This window comes from Rhinichthys klamathensis, unplaced genomic scaffold (assembly GCF_029890125.1).
Source record: "Rhinichthys klamathensis goyatoka isolate OS25496 unplaced genomic scaffold, OSU_Roscu_1.1 h1tg000319l_1, whole genome shotgun sequence".
In the NCBI taxonomy this organism is placed as follows: Eukaryota; Metazoa; Chordata; class Actinopteri; order Cypriniformes; family Leuciscidae; genus Rhinichthys; species Rhinichthys klamathensis.
The window spans coordinates 34153-51446 of record NW_026606835.1 but is presented as its reverse complement, the minus strand read 5'-3'; the positions used below and the strand labels follow the sequence as shown (position 1 = coordinate 51446).

The window sequence follows — 17294 nt, the reverse complement described above, 5'->3', positions numbered from 1 at the left end:
AAGTGAGAGGTCATTCTCCTTTTACCACATGCTGGAGTATAACAGCATTATATATCTATTTGTATATTTCTTACCCGGTAATACACAGCCCATCGGCTCTGGTTCCTCCTCCTCTTCCTCTTCATCTTCCTCTCCCTCTGAGAAGCTGCTGTCGTCATCCATCCGGAATCCCTCATCGGCAGCAAAGCTCTCCAGCAAACGACTGACTGCTCGCCCCTTAGCCTGCTAACAGTCACGAAACGGCATGTGAGTCTCACACACATACTCACACACCCCTAATGGCCCCAGAGAGAGTGATTCAGGGCTCCAACATTCATTCAAACTCCCATACAAATATATCATAACCTCTCGCACCTTAACAGGTCCAATCTTGTGCACAGCCCTTGGTACTTAACATTGCTCAAAAAAGCTGTCATATATTAATGTGATGGAGGTTTCGTCACTTGGGGTGATGCTGTTCGGTTTTCATTTTACAAGTGTGTCTCTAGGGCGAGGCCCAGGTGAAGAATGATGCGTGTCTTTGTTCTCTATCGCACTCTTTGAGCAAAGCGGGAATTCTCCCCGCCCTCTGATTAGGCAGGCAAAGTCCCCTCGCACGCCTCTCTGATGACCTCACAAAGTGCCGACAGTGACAGCCTTGACACCTACGGTGTAAATCCTTTCAAAACTATTGACTGTTTTATTTAGACAATGCATGATTCAGCCCGTGAATTAGCAGGCGGATCCCATCTTATCTTTATTGTGAGTAGATTTACGAGAGCCCCTGACAGGAAAAACCACACGAGAATTGCACAATCCTTCTTGGAGGGATGACTTTTTATGGGTGCCAAGAGGGCAAGGCAGACAGATCTAGGCCACTAGGGGCTAATTCGCTGTGTGGCGCCGCAGTCTCGCTAGATTACACCAACGTTCAGCACAACTCTTATAAATGAGCTCAAAAGTTCCTTGAATTCCTGGTCACCAGTATACATTTTATTTTGGAAGCGACCAGGTTAGCCATCCAATTTTCATGGAAACTGAGAGGAACCATTCCATACCTGCTTGTTTCTGATTCGTCTGCTCCAAGTGATGTCATCATACTGAGACGACAGTGCTTCTAACCAACAGCTTTTCCTCTGAAACAGCCGTAGGGGATATGTTAGCACTGTTAGAGCTTGTTTGAATACAGTTAACCAAAGTATTCCAACAAAACTAGCTGATACCTTGCCAAAAAGTACTGCACTCTTCCTGGTGGTGATTTCTCGTGGAGTAGGCAAGGTCTTGAGCAGGCTAGTGTGGTCAAAGGTGTTCTCCCTTGACCCCTCTCTCCATTTAGAGCCAGTCAATCTCCTTTCCTCCTCCAGTTCTGAGTGGTTATGGTCAGCACTGACCAGGGCTTGCCTACAGGGGGCCTTCCTTCTCTTCACCTCTTCTTTAGTGACGGACACATTCAAAGACCCTGGAGGGAAGACAAAAAAAAAGATATTTAAGAGTAACAGTGAAAGATGAGTGTTTGTGTACTAAGGTGATATTTGTCAATCCCTGCTGTCTAATTAAATAAGGATGTAACATTTACCGTATCCCTGTCTTTCTGTTTTGTTCTTGGCTTTCTGATTGGCCTCAAGCTTCATGATGGAGCATTGTAAAGGACGGCCGACTCCAGACAGTTGCTCTTTAGATGATAGATTCTTGAAGCCCTCTGCCCCTTCCTCGCTGTTGTAGATGCCGTCATCTTCCTCCTCTGTGAAAATGATGGATCGATTGAATGCATTGACATCTTGACTGGACCACAGTTCACAGCAGGCATCTGAATCAGACATGGTGAATGTGAATGCAGCCTGACGATTCCTCTCACTGTATGATTTGTTCGATATTTAGCATGATGAAGTTCATGAAATGGGTGCCAACTGTGACTGTAACTGTCAACGTTCACAGGAACTGTGGCAGTCAGAAAAGTCTAGTCACTGACAGGTTTGACCACCAGACCTTTGCTTCCCACACGTGTCTGCCCTACTATCTGACTCCTGCTTACAGCCACACATACATTACCATTCCAAGTTGGGAATCACTATGAAAAATAAATAAAAAAATCTGTTCTTCGAAACTTCTAATGAATTTTGGGATACTGCCCACAATTTGCTGGATGGAAACACCTAGGTGAAAATAAAATGTATAACATTCTCCGAAACGTACACTTACGTATTCAGTAAGAATACATTTTAAGTGATTTATTTAATTTGATAAAAGAGACACTGATTTCCCCACAGAGCTGTTACTGTTTAAAACTAAAACTAATGTTAAAAAATGAAGCGGAAATAAAATATAAATAACAGATTAAAAAACTTTAAAATGACTTTAAAAACTTGAGCAAATATTATAAATGTTGCCTTCACAACTAACTGAAATATGTTAAGTGCTAAAATCATTAACACTAAAACTTAAATAAAACTAAATAAAAGCTAATGAAATGACTAAAATAAAAAATGTTTCCAAACAGCTTCCATTTCTATTTCTATTGCATAACATAGGTTCACAAGTTCATAACATGGATGGAAACAGCTATTGACACCATATGCATTCTAGCTGTCAGTTTATCGAGATATTCAGATAAAGTTACATCTCATGCTTTCTGCGGCACTGTTTTTGTTTTTTAGTATTTTGTACTGTATTTTTGATGACTTTTGAATTTGAATTTCTTACAAAAACATACAAATGTCTTTGTGATTCCCAATTTGTGAACAGTAGCGTACGCACACAAAGTCATACTCGCATGCTTGGGTGTCACAGATATGTATTGGCAGATGCCGTCTGTGGGCTATGTGTCTCGCATAGAGCGGAGATGGCACGGTGGCAAGCAGTGTCGGGTGTCAACACAGTGCTGACACACTTGTCACTTACAAGGCGCTCGTCAACACTCTCGCAAGCTCGTGAAATGTGAAAAGGATAACTTTCAGGGCAATTAACAGAGCAGCAACAACACCGCCTAGCTCGACCGCAGGCGTAGCTCACATTAGCGTTCATTACTGCCATGATTTCATCTCCACTTTGTTCACTTACAGAGGTGTGTTTGCAGGGAGCGTGGACTAAAACATGTAGCGGAACTGGGGCCGTGGAGGGACTGTACCATTTTGTTCCATATTGTTGTGGCATTCTGAACGCAGCATGATGCAGGCTAGCATTACAGCTCGGGTTTTGCCCAATGCATGCCTGAGGAGGCATCGTTAATTTTTTTTAACGGCATGACAGTCGAGCAGGGAAATGAGAGTGTCCGCTGATCGTCATGCTGGAATGCATCTCTCTCGGCCCATAACTCACCTGTGTTGCTGTCGGAGGGAGAGATGCCCTTCTCGGTAGCTTCTAGCTTGCTTTCGGTCACAGCCGTATCGCACATCAGCTGCTGAGTTCGGGTTGGCAGGGGTGAGGAGCTCAGGATGGCCTTTGACCTCACACCTCTTCTCATAGTCCGCTTCCCATCGGATCCCTGGTGGACTGCTGCCCTACTGCCTGCTGGGATAGAGCAAATGTAGTTCACATTTCTAAATAATCTACAGTAATCTAAATATGAATGCAATTAAAAGTCATGTGTCACATATGTCTAGTCTATATAATGTTTACCTGTGTCACTGTTCTCTCCAGTTTTGTTACAATGTGTGTGTTCTTCTTTTCCACTGTGCTCTCGGGACAGATGTTCTGTAATAGTACTCTGTGTTTTGGTCTCTCTGTGACACAACAGGTTCACCAGTCTCGATCCACGCTTAACTTTGGCTTTCTGCTTCAGCTGTGAGCAAGCTTTCTGCTTAAACTTAGTGCTCAGCAGTCTTGGCCTGCCTCTTGGCCTACAGTGAGCCTTCATCTGTAAAAGAGAGAGGAAAATAATTAAACTAATGTCAATATTTGTGTTGCATATTTACAATGTTTGCAAGGCAGCACTGTATCGATGTTCCTCAACAGATTCTCCTCTAAATATTTTTTTTTTTTTTGTCATTGCATAACAATATACTATTGATGTTTCTCTCTTTCACTTCATCTTTATTAATATGATTAATTGTTATTTCTTAAATATAAACTGATGCATTATGTGTTAACCAATAAACAATTTATTTTAAAAAAGTTATAATAATAATTTTTCTTATGTAAAAGTTTGAAAATCATTTGACTCATTCAAACTCTAATTGACAGTGATGACTTAATTGTGATATTGTTATACCAAATTGTTATGGGTCTTCCATTTTACACATGTATTTAACCATGTGTGAGAGAACAAAAAACACTAACCAATTGACAGAAAACAGTGTTTAGTGTCATGACAACAGAAAAGTGTATGGTGACATTTAAAAAAAAAGAGTAAGAATTCACTTTATTGTTTAAAGTGTAAAATTCAAGTTAAAAATTAATCAAAAATAATTTGACTTACACTAACAATGTTCCAAATTTTACTCGCAACAATGACATGATTGTCATATTTACTGGTCTTGTTTTCTAGCATTTATTTGAATGCTGAATATTTCTTTCTTACATGTATTTAACCGTCTGACAAACAACAAACAAAACAAAAACCAACCAAGAATGTTTGGCCTTTAAAATCAAACCAATAATGATGACAGCTGTGATCATAATTGTGAATTATTGTGAATTGGTCTTGTCTTGCATTTAGTTGAATGATAAATAGTGATGGGTCTTTCCTTTCTTACAAGTATTTAACCATGTGACAGAAAACAAACTAAAACAAAAACTGTTCAGCATCATGACAACAGCAAACTTTAAGGAGACATTTTCAGCAGTTTAGAAGCGATTAGCTACGAACCTGTGTGCTAGTGAGATGGTGGTAAGGGCTACTGGTCATCCTCCTCTTCTTCCTCTTCCTGTCTCCGCCTCCAGTCAAGTCCTCCACTGTAAGCAGACCCGGCCCCGCCCCCGCTCCAGCCGACCTGTCCATCACAACAGAGAGGTATTCATGAGGGGAGAGAAGAACGAAGGATGAAAAGGAGAGATCAGAGGCGAGCGGAGGGCTTGCCTTCCCTCTCTGTGGCTCTCTAATGACCTTCTTTTCAGGCTTTGATGAATGGAGAGGCAGGGGCTTGGTTCCCCGCTGCACGCTTGAAAAATTGGGATCTGACGCCAAACCGAGAAATATCTGAGAGAAGTGCTGGTAAAGCAACCTCCCACTCATAATTTTGTTTGTTCTTTTTTTCCTCGCTCTCCCTCGTCTCGGTCTCTCCGTCTCTGCTTACTTCTTTTCCATTCTGTGCCAATGGTTTCAGGGCTGTGAATTCCAGCATTACATTAATAAAAAAAACCTTCTCTGTCTTATTACCATATCAATGCATCTGTTCCTGCACAAAGCAGTACAATGCATAGGCCTTCAGGAGGGCAACGAGAGAGAGTGAGTGAGTGTGTGTGTGTGTGTGTAGCCAACCATCTAGCAGACCTATTACACTGAAATAAGGCTCATACACTCGCTCTGCGGCGATCGGCCTCTCGTTTTGCAGTGTGTAAGCATCAGTGTTTTTACTCCTGAGAAACAGACAGCTACTTCAAACTCGCCACAGGCTGCCTTAGTCTATGGTCGGGGCGGGGGGTGGCGGCACAGACATCAGCTGGCCCGTCAGTCACCAGGATGATTGGCAGGTGAGTGTCAGAAGCTGTGTCGGCATGTGGTTGGTGAATTCCAGCCTCCCTTCTGTGTCCTAGCGACAGCTATAGTCAGTTACTCCCAAAGCAACCCCGAATCATGACGTGAAGACATTTTTAATTTTTCTTGTTAATCGAGGTGCCACATCACCAACTTGACCTCGTGATTTCTGCTGTGCTGGATGCTGGACTGTTTCCCAGCATGCACAGCGACATGCATAAATCAATTACCGCCTCATTGTTTACGGTGCTTAATGTTTAATCCATTTTTTATGCAACACCGTTGTTGTGTTTCCTTAACTTACGGTAAATTTTAAGTGCATATTTTACCTTAATGATGGGTATAATGTTAAGTGCCATATTTGCAATCTTAATTTTTCATTATACAATTGTCACAAGGTGTCATTGCCCTATTCTGCAGAAATCCTCATTTTAAAATACTGCTCATGGCAACTTCTCTTAATTAGACATGAGGAGCAAAAAGCAGCATAAAAGTGGACCAAATTTGCACTGAGCATCCCAACTAGGTTGAACATTTACTTGTGCGACCCACTAAAAGTGCAGCTCTGACCAAATTGATCTGCGCATAACTGATCTGGCACTGCCCACTGGGTCTCACGTGGATAATTGGTCATTAATAATTGATATAATAATAATTGATTAATGAATAATGAAATACTGAATAATTTGTTCAGCTGAACAGCGCAATTTCGTTCTGCTTTTGGAGTATTTGGCTTTCCATCCACCTCATAACTAAATAAAAAGGCTCTCGTGAAGATGAAGAAGATTACTTTGGCATGCATACGCGAGGGTCTAAACAAAATAAATACATGTGATTTTTCAGGATTACCCATTTGGAAGAAGACCTGGCAGAAAGGAATGATACAAAATATATATGCACATGCACAAAGACATTCATATAGACACACATTCATATACTGTACACTTTCTCCACACAAGCCCAGCACTGGCTGCGTTGTTTTCCACTCTTCCTTTCAGCTGTCTGAACACTGGCTGTCTGCCCTTTACTCAGGCCGGTGCTGTCAGAAAGAATCAGTGTCCCCACTACATAAACCCCGGCCCTCGTCCTCAATACAAAGAGCCCCTGCTTTAGCTGGAGATGGAGGGAGGATACCCGCAGAGACAGAGAGGCACGGATACATGACCAGATGGGTGGAAAAAACATGGACCATGCTCTAAAAAACCTCAGTAGAAGAGTCATTCAGATTTGTAGATGGCAACTTTCTCAGGGTGTATTATAAGTTTAGAAATAAAGACCGGGTTCTCTGGAGTAATCTAAAAATTTATAACAGCCACCAAAGTTGCGCACCAAGCTTGAGTAGTGTTAACAGCCGCATCATTTTTCTTATTATTATCATCAATGTTGAATACAGTTGTGCTGCTTAATCTTTTTGAAAAAATTGTGTTGCATTTTTTTCTGAATTCTTTGATGAATAGAAAGTTTAAAAGAACATTTATTTGAAATTGAAATAGTGTAAAAATGCAAAAGTCTGTACTGTCGTTTTTGATCAAATCAATGCATCATTGCTAAAAAAGTAATGACCCCACGATTCTGACCTGTAGAGTGTTTATATAAATGTATTAAATATCTATATTTATATATCAATAAATATATTACTTATTCGTGTAATTAAACTTATAATGGACATTAGTACTACTATAGACAAATGGAACTTTGTAAGATTTAATAAAATCAGAAAAGCCAGAAGTACACCAAAGCATCACTAAATAGAAAGAGAAGCAGCCAAAGATCAATGTGGACACAAATGAGTACGACTGATGTAGTGAAATGAAAGAAAGAACAGAGAGGGAGGGTTAGAGAGAGAGAGAGCAATCCAGAGGGAGTCAGTCGACCGACCGGAGCTGGATCAATGGACACTAACCTCTATCGACTGCCACCACATGCGACGTGAACATCCCCATCTACACCCCATTCTCCACATCTGCAATTCTGCATCCGATAATTTCATCCAAAAACATCACATTACCCACCACAATCCCCATTCCAAACCACCCCTTCAAATCACACCTGGAGATTCATTATTGTTTTTCGGGAGAAGATGCAACAGGCACAACAGACCTGAGGGGAACTGGAGGAAAAATCGTAAAGCACAAAAGCATTACCAAGAGTAAACTGTTCAGCTCTGAACAGAGTAGAGAGAGTGTTGAGTGCACTTCCCTTTCTCCCCCTCACGGCACAAGTACATCTATCTACAGAACCTCAACTACAAAGTCATTAAGAGCCTTAATAAAGGCCCAGTTTTTGTCAAAACAGAGAATAAAGCTTCGGTCTGCAGCAGAGTGGTACTTTCTCTGGCCGTGTGCATCTCTGATTCGCTGCTTCTGCATTTAAATGCCACAGAGTCTCCAAAACCCCCAAGGCCCGGGAGACCAGGTAACCGTGGAAACCTGATTAGTAACCCGACACCTGGTCCGAGGCAGGGTTTGGTGTGTGGTTGCTTCAGCTTGATGAGGACTGTGGCATGGGCGTCTATTAAAGAGCAGAGCTGACAGCCCCCCGCCCTACTCTCCTCTCTGCCTGTCGCCACCCAAAGGCGACCTTCTGACCTCCTGACCCTGAAAGGCCCCTCTAGTCCTTGTGTCAACTCCATGTCACATTCCTGCTGTTGAGAGAGTGTGTGTGCTTGAGCGAGTATGCTGGTAGGAGAATTCACAGTCCTCTAATTACAAACCCCTTCCCCTCAGAGAGGTCAGGATTACACAGTAATGCTATTCAGAGAAGGGCATTGATTAGCAAGACACAATCATCAAGCTGAGAGAGAGAGAGAGAGAGAGAGAGAGAGAGAGAGAGAGAGAGAGAGAGAGAGAGAGAGAGAGAGAGAGAGAGAGAGAGAGAGAGAGAGAGAGAGAGGAGAAGACAGCAGAAAAGACCAGGAGAAAACGGTCATGTGTGTGTGTGTGTGTGTTACTGCCATGGTCCCCTTCACAGTCCAATAATCAAATTCTAGCATTCTCTCTCTGAAAAAGATGCTGAATGTTGCTATTATTTACCATTGAAACCCTCAATCATTCTGGCAAGTGAATATATATCGGCATAAATCCCAGCATAAGAGCACTCTGCTGTTTTATCATATGCAGGAAACCGTCTGACAACCACAAAATGGCCAAATAGGTTCCGTTTTCATTTTGAACTGTACGTTTTGTCAATTTAAATCCAACAAACTTGCTTAAAAAGTGCACATATGCTATTTTTCTACTCGTTAAAATAAATATCACCTTCTTTTGGCATTGTGTTATCTAAAGCAATAACATTTACACATTTTTAAGTGTCCGAATATATTTTGTGGCTAACGTACACTACTGTTCAAGCATGTGGGGTCTGTGAGATTTTTTAAACGTTTTTGCAAAAAGTCTCTGATGCTCATCAAGGCTGCATTTATTTGATCAATACAGTAAAAACAGTAATACTGTTAAATATTGTAATTTAAAATAACTTTGATAGCACTTTATTTTACAGTCCTGTTCCCCATATACATACATACTATGTACTTATTATCGTAATTACAATAACTGGGTAATAATAACTAGGTACTAACCCTGAACCTAACCTTAACCCATGTAGTTACCTTATATTAACCAGTACTTTAGGTAAGTACACTATAAGTACACATAAGTGCATGTACTCTAAAATAAAGTGCAACCATAACTTCTATTTAAAAATCTGATTTATTCCTTTGATGACAAAGCTGAATTATCAGCATCTATTACTCCAGTCTTCATTGTCACATGATCCTTCAGAATATACTGATTTTGAGTTCAAGAAATGTATTATCAACATTGACAAAAACAGTTGTGCTGCTTAACATTTTTGTGGAAACTGTGACACTATTTTTTCAGGAGTCTTTGATGACCAAAGTTCAAAAGAACAGCATTTATTTGAAATAGAAACCTTTTGTAACGTTACAAATGTCTTTAGTGTCACTTTTGATCAATTTAATGAATCCTGGCTGAATAAAGCTATTTATTTCAAAAAAGAAAATATTGTACTTACAGTACCTCAAACATTTAAACGGTAGTGTAAACTGAAATGACCAGAATTAAGCTCTGTGCAAATTAACGTATTGTCCAAGTACTGCATTTAATGGAGAACATCCAAACTGACAATTAAAGTATGTTCTGTAATTTATCATTTAGCAAAAAAATATATATTCTCAATTATTATTGTTGTCTAATTTGAATTAAATATAAAAAAAATCCTAGAAGATAAATTTACCTCAGAAGCAACACTGCATAATACATTAAGACTTAATACAAGTGTATTTTGTCTTACTGTATTAGAACTATAAACAATTTAAAAAAGAAAATGAAAAGTCTTAATATCTTAAGCAGTGTTGCATCTCAAGTAATTTTGTTTTAGCATTTTGTTTATGTTTTTTAAAGGATTTTTTCCTGGAAAGCAAGTCAAAAAGCCTTCTCCCATGGCCTCATGGGATGGTAAAGTGTCCATCAAAGGAAACTAAGCATATTTGGACACAGGGTTAGCTGTGATCTGGTCTAAAATCTGTCTCCAATCCATGCTCCCATGATGCACCATCAACACCCTTAACCTTGTCAAATGACCCTTTGACCTCAAACAGATTTGGCCAGATGCCGAAGGATGTTACACTTTTCAGTACACAAATATATGAGGGGAGTGAAAGACTGAAAGAGCGCACATACTTCAACACATAACCTCAAATCCAATAATGCTGACAAACACAACAATGAATGTTACCATTAAATTCCCCAACAATTCATGCCGTCTGCCATCAAACTGACATAAACCATGATGAGAAAGTCAAACCTTGGCTTTTCTCTGCCATTCCCTAAAGGGACAAAAAAACGTAATTTTATGACTCGGATACATTTTAGTGCGGGAAGTTGTCATTTGTTTTATTTGGCAGGGGAGCTTTATTAACGACACGGATAAATGTGTGCTGGGTATAGCATGTGTAATTAAGCTCTAGCTCCTGCTTTTCATTAGCACGCTGCTAATCAACCAGGCTAGTAATAAAATGGGTGTTTTGTTAATCAGGTAGGGTAAACTTGATTTGACCGAGTTTATCAAAACGTCTAAGGCCCGGCATAAACAGAGGTGTATCTCAGGAGAGAACGCTCATCCATCAGAGTGATAACTTAGAGCCCTGACTTTGCTAGGCAATTGGTCTCCGCGCTTTATCAAATTAATATCGCCGACGCGTCATGGGTTAGAAGGGAGTCGCAACACTTGTAGATAATCAATGGAAGTTGTAAATATGATTAATGACGGCTCTTTGCACTGATTAAGCACTTAGTCTGCCTTGTATGAACTGATAGGAGCCTTCTAGACTTATTTACATACACACACTCAAAAGAGTCGGATTGCACACGCACGTTCAAAATGAGTTCACTAACATAATCTTTCAAAACATCTCCTATCTAGACTGTTATTAATGCATGTGAAGCGTTTGGCTGCAGGTAAGGAATTGTTTCCTGAGCTAGGCTTAATACCGGTCGCAGTAAAGCTCTAATTTAATCTCAACTCTCTCGCTCTGGAAGCTGTGAAAGAGCATTTTCATTATTAACATAAAAGAGCTGTGGAAAAATCGCACTATATTTGCTGCTCTGCAGAATTATACGATTCTAAACACACACATAGGCCTACAACTTATACATCTTGTATAGCAATTAAATATAGCTAATTATAACTAGATTGTTAGCCTATGTCGGGATTAGCGACAAATCTTTTCTTCCATATTGTGATGAACACAATGAATTATCGAAAAAGAAAAAATGTAGGGTGGTCTAAGTCTAAGGTTTTCTTTTTAACCCATTTTATCATCTGCCGATGGAAAATCGCAAGTCTTAAATATTTTAAAAATTATAACAGCATAGTTTGAAGTACCAGTACATTTAATTAAAACACAAGCTGGCCCATTTATGATCCTTTCTTCTAGCAAGGAAAGTCTTTGCAAGTCAGAAATGTGTCCCTCACAAATACATGGAAACACCAAGCATGAAGAAACAAGTAGAAAGGGAAACACTCACTTGACTTTTTTAGGGGCATCTGTGGGGATAGGGGGTGCCGATGTGGACTTGCGCTTGCGTGGCCTTCCGGGTCCTCGACGAGCTGGACTGCGTGAGGTCTCTTCTTTCCTGTAAACACACAAACACGCACACACACACACAGCCTGTCAATCACTCTAATTCACACTAATGATGTTGAATGAAACGAAACACTAAGCCATCCTAATTGTGAGAGTGGACTAGAGGAAAGACTTAAGCACAGCTCAGGCTTATGCAAAGAGGGCTCAGCACACACTGGGTGGTCTCAGCAGAGCGTTGCGAGGGGACAGAGAAAGAGCTAGAGAGAGACTGAGCGTGTGCTGGGGGATCGAAGAGAGTTCGATCTCTCCGTGCATGTGTGTAAATGGGTTTTGAAAGGTGTGCGGAGTGCATTTGTATGTGGAGGGTGTGTATTTGTGAAAGTGGTCTGTGGTTCACTCACTGGTGGTCATGTTTTCTCTGTAGCTTGGCAAGCTCCCTCTGTTTTTCCTTGTAGCGCCGCTGCAGTTCTGCCAGCCGCACACGCATCGCTAGCTCCTCCCGGTCGAGCGTTTCCATGGTACCCTTAACAGGACACACCTACACAATGGAATAATCTCCAGTGAGTTTACAGTAAAAATGCCTTTCAACGTTCTGTATGACCGTTTTTCTTCCACAGAAAGCGAATAGAGATATTGTGAATAACGTTCACAATGCTCTTTTGCATACAGTAAAACAATATAGTGATGACGACTCTCCAAAAAGGACTAAAAAGCACCAAAAAAATATTATAAAATTGGTCCATTTGACTCATGCACTATATTTCAGGGTTTCTGGAACCATACAATAGATTTGTATGAGAAACAAACTGAAATTTCAGTCATTAATAACTAAAAATATTTTTTGTAGTTCTTAAATCTTATTTGAATTGCAAGTAGAGCTGGACAATTTGGGGAAATAATCTAATTGTAATTGCGATTTAAAATGTGATTTTTTTTAAAAGCTCCAGGTTTGCTGTGCTTTTTTGCCAAAAAATGTTGCTATTATATATCAATATGACTATAAAATAATAATAATTATCATTCAAGATTTAATTAATTGCAGGGATCCCCTAAAGCTTCTCTTTTGCTAATGTTTTAATTGCAAGTTTGGGAAGATGGTGAATGTTGCATTCATAGTAGTTGGAATGTTAGAGTTCATGTGGAGCAGCATTTACTGTGAACCGAGCCATTCTGAGACACTGAAAACGCCGCAACACAGTGCCGCACATCGCTCTGAAACGTGCAGCGCATGATATTTAATTCGATCTTTGTGATTTGATAATTACACACAGCCATATCACGATTTCAGTTTTATTTCAATTAATCATGCAGGGCTGACTGCAAGCGTTACGAGATTAGGCATCATGTGTTTAATGCAACAAATTAGAATATGCAAAAGCGCTTATAAGATTTGAGAGCTACAGTTGAAGGAAAGATTTTCATTCAATAACAAATTTTTATTTAGTGAAGTTTTCGTTTAATTTATTACAGGAGTGCAACTACTGACTATAGTCTAAACAATGTACAAACAAGCAAATGTAAATGAATGAACATGAGTCACATGTACCGGTTCAGGCCGTGGCGTCCACCTGCACTTCCTGCGCAGATTGAGAATTCTGCGGAGGGGTGGGGTTGAGTCTGCTGGAAGGGGCGGGGCCAGCTCCAAAGCCCGGGCGGCAGCTAGGGTTGCCAAACTTTGAAGGTCAAAGGTCAACATGTCTTCTTCTGCACAAAATGAGAAGAAATGAAGAGATTAAAGGAGACATCACATTATCTGATCTTATATCACAATGACAGAAATGAGGAAGATACAGAAAGACATCTGCCTAGGGCAGGGGAGTCCAATCCTGTTCTTGGAAGGCCAACTTCCTGGAGAGTCTTGCTCCAACAAGCCTGCCTGGAAGTTTCTAATAATCCTGAAGACCTTGACTAGCTGGTTCAGGTGTATTAAACGAGATTAAGATCAAATTTGAAGTTAATTTAAAGGCAAAGTTCAAAACCCAAAGCACAATGATTAAGGCAATAGTTCACACAACAATTAAAATTCTGTCATCATTCCAAACTTGTATGACTTTCTTTCTTTTGCGGACCACAAAATATATTTTGAAGAATGTCGGTAACCAAACGACTGGACCAAAAAAAACAAAAACAAAAAAAGTCAAAATACCTTCCTTTGTATTCCACAGAAGAAGAAATGTCATGAGGGTGAGTAAATGATGACAGAATGTTCATTTTTGGCTTTTCCCTGTAATCTTCATCGTTGTCTTAGATGCATCAACATGTGGTCACACGTTTTCTGACCCTTTTCAAATGTTATGAACCCTGTTTACATGTGTATTTAGAGGGAATCACTTGAGACAGATGTTAATGCCATGTGTAAACTGAGGCCTCTGTCTCTCCATGTATATTCAAAAGTGACCTAGCAAAACAGAAATCCAGTCTGTCCCAGTAGATGCAAGCTGAAAAAAACCTGTGAAGGAGCAAAAATAAAAAGAGAGTGGAAGAGAGAGAGAGCGAGAAAGAGGAAAGCCTCAAACGGTACAAAGCCGCCTCTAAGCACGCCGCTGTTTCCTGACAGCACTTTGTGCTTTCAGAGGCTGAATGAGCAATGATGATAGCTATTAACCAGAGAGCTTATCTCTGTACATGAGGCTTAGATGCCAGGAGCCATGTTACAGAGAGAAAGAGAGAGAGAGAGAGAGAGAGAGATGAAGAAGGGCGAATTCTCAACATTTATCACTGTCATTAGGGCAGGCCACATGCTCAGTCTCCACTCAGCCAATGAGGCTTGAATATTCATGACAGCCAAAGCTGGCCTGGGGAGACTGCGAAGACTGCATGAGTGTGTATGTGTGAGCGTCTGTGTCTGTGTTAGCGGGCATCCACAGCTCGCTATTCTGTTGCGTCACTGCAAGGCAGGGGCACAGTATGAGATCGGCGAGGAGAGAGACTGAACGAGGGGGGAAAGAGGGAGGGGAGAGAGGCAATAAGAAGTAAAGTGTTTATTGAGCTATCTATTTATTCGCAAACATCCCCTCATTACTAACATGGAAAGAATCCAATTTTCTCCTCCGAGGGGAAAAGCACAGTGCACGAGCAGACCTGCGCGCAGAGGGCAGAGAGCAAGAGATCCAAACCAAACGAGAGGACAGGAGAAGAGGGTGGTGAAAACTGTAAATCTCACAAAAAATGTCATATCACATTTACCACAAAATAAAAAAAGAGCTTTTTATATTAAAAAATAAAGCCTATTTTAAAGATCATTAGGTCAGGCGTCTTGAGATCCTGAGATTTTTTTTTTTTTTTGAAAGTTGAATTTCTTTTAACACAAGGTTCTCATAACACAAAGTCAAAGGGATTCTTCTAGTACGTTTACAAAGCAAGATTTTTTTCATGACAATTAAGCACATTTTCCCCAAAGATTCTCAGTGTCACATTTTATGTTTCCCCCTATTATTCTCAAAGTTGATTCTCATTATAAATGGTGATGAACAATTACTGTAATCATCATGGTAGTATTTCTTTAATTTATACGGATTTAACGCTTTACATACTGAATAAACACTGTACAATTTATAGTAATAATAAAATAATGCAATTCTTAGCATTACAATAATTAGAACTGGGGCAGAAAATGTTCTTAACGGTCATGTCAAAATATATTTTAAGAAATCTTAATGGTTCTAAAAATAGGCTTAATTTGCAAATAAAATGCAAATACTTAGAATTTCCCATAATTTTCTAAATTTTCCATTACTGTATACTGAATTTATAATAATAATACATTTAAGCATTACAGTAATGAGAATTGGATTGGAAAATGTTCTTAATCATCATGTAAATTGTTAATGTACAAATAACATATATAAAATAAAACATTTCTATTTTTTTGGGGAGTGAAATATGACATGGACATGTTCTTGACACATTCTGTGAGATTTGCCTCAAAAGGGAGGGAGAGAAGGGAGAAATGTGAATGACAAGTTGTACAGGCTTTAAAAGAATTATAGCCGCATGAAGGAAATCTCTCAGCTGAAACGCAAAGTGAGAGAGACAAGTGAACAGAAAGGAAAAAAGAATGAAATACAAGATGAGGAAGACTGGATTATGGCGGTCTGGGAGGGTCTTTGGTTTCCCACCTTGGCTGAAATCATTGTGCCACTTTTAGCCCTGGTGGTCTTTTTGAAATCGATGCCCATCGCCCTGCCTTAATGAAACCGGTGGGGACCAGAGCCATGGAACAGCACATGGATAGAGTGATGAAATGAAAGCAAGATGTATGAGAGGGATGGAAAAGCTGAGGCCCAAAAAAAAGAAATGAAAATGAGAGAGGGTAGGAGAAAAGACAGATAATGCTCTCTGAGAGCATTTAGCATAGACATCTGTGTGTGTGTGTGTGTGTGTGTGTGTGTGGTGGGGGGAGCGGTAACGCTGTGATATCACTAACCAATCAATAACAACTACCAACAATACTTCAAAGAACCTCTCAAAATCTATATAATTTTATCACACGTTATTTGTCCGTACTTCACAATGCCCATAACACGGCAAGGAATGTTAGCGGAGCACCTGAGACGTCTGCCATAGATAAGGATGCTTGAAATCAAATCGGTAAATCACTGAAGAGTAAACCCAATCGCATATGAAATCTTTAGCTGGCGAGAGGCTGGGTCCTGACAGCCCGCGCGGCCGCCTCACCTCCAGTTCTTTAATAATTCAGAGGCGGGCGTGTTTATTGATGACTTCTTCCCCACTGCAAAGAGCTTTATCATATTCTCTTATTAGTCCCTTTAGTGCAGCTTGCTTAGACAAGAATTACACAGCAGATTACATTCCTGTTTTAATACGGGCCGAAAACGCACACACAAACAGCTAACCCGATGCACAGCGCCAAATGCGGTTAGGATTTTTTTCCTGAGTGGTGTGAGAGTTGGGGATTTCTCAGCTGCTAGAGGATGCTGGCGTAAATAAAAACATCCTTTGGCAGGGAGACCCTAAACGGTCCCTGGAAAAGCAACAAGCCTTTAAAACAGCGCTCACAAACAATGGGGCCTAATTAGCCGAAAAAAAACGGCGGCGTCCTGAGAGGAAAAAGATCAGCTGTTTTTACTATTTCATCAACTTCGCACTGTGGGACTCGAAGAGCTGTGGGAAAGCGCAGAGGCTTTTTTCCATCTAAAATGAGGCTTATAAAAGTGATCAAACAGGTTTGAGGAGCAGGGGCAGGGGACCCGTCCCTCAGGATGAGTGAGTGGACACAGTCCAATCCGGCAGACCCGAGGGGAACTAGCTATCATTAGAGCTGCCTTTTAAGACAGGCTGAAGCCCTTTAAAAACACGGCCCCCTCCTCACCGCTCCGTCTTAGTCTCTCCCACAGGAAGTGCTGAACCCCAAAAGACGGGGGAGCATTTGATCTGTAGGCAGGAAAAGAAGGCAGGAGTGCGAGCTAGTGCACAGTTGAGTGAGCGAGTGTGTGTGGGTTCCTATGAAAGTGGAAAGCTGGACGGTCAGCTGAGAGTTAGTGTTTGTGTGTATTTCGGTGTGTCTCTGCACCGTATTGTCGGGATGGCGGTGTGGGGGGGGGCTTTGTTATCTTT

General features: G+C 40.6%; 1 protein-coding gene across 2 annotated transcripts in view; it reads right to left on the bottom strand.

Moving 5' to 3' along the window:
- bahcc1b (BAH domain and coiled-coil containing 1b) overlaps positions 1-17294 on the bottom strand; it is a 53069-nt gene that overhangs the window by 10942 nt on the left and 24833 nt on the right. Inside the window, exons 10-19 of one of the 2 annotated variants that reach the window (XM_056271433.1) lie at positions 13264-13421; positions 12119-12255; positions 11659-11766; positions 4784-4907; positions 3595-3832; positions 3295-3486; positions 1556-1720; positions 1203-1438; positions 1038-1115; positions 75-222 (exon numbers count right to left, since the gene is read on the bottom strand). In XM_056271433.1, coding sequence (XP_056127408.1) covers positions 75-222; positions 1038-1115; positions 1203-1438; positions 1556-1720; positions 3295-3486; positions 3595-3832; positions 4784-4907; positions 11659-11766; positions 12119-12255; positions 13264-13421 — 1584 coding nt within the window. Of the gene's footprint in view, positions 1-74; positions 226-1037; positions 1116-1202; positions 1439-1555; positions 1721-3294; positions 3487-3594; positions 3833-4783; positions 4908-11658; positions 11767-12118; positions 12256-13263; positions 13422-17294 lie in introns of both variants that reach the window. The other variant, XM_056271434.1, reaches the window with a different exon arrangement.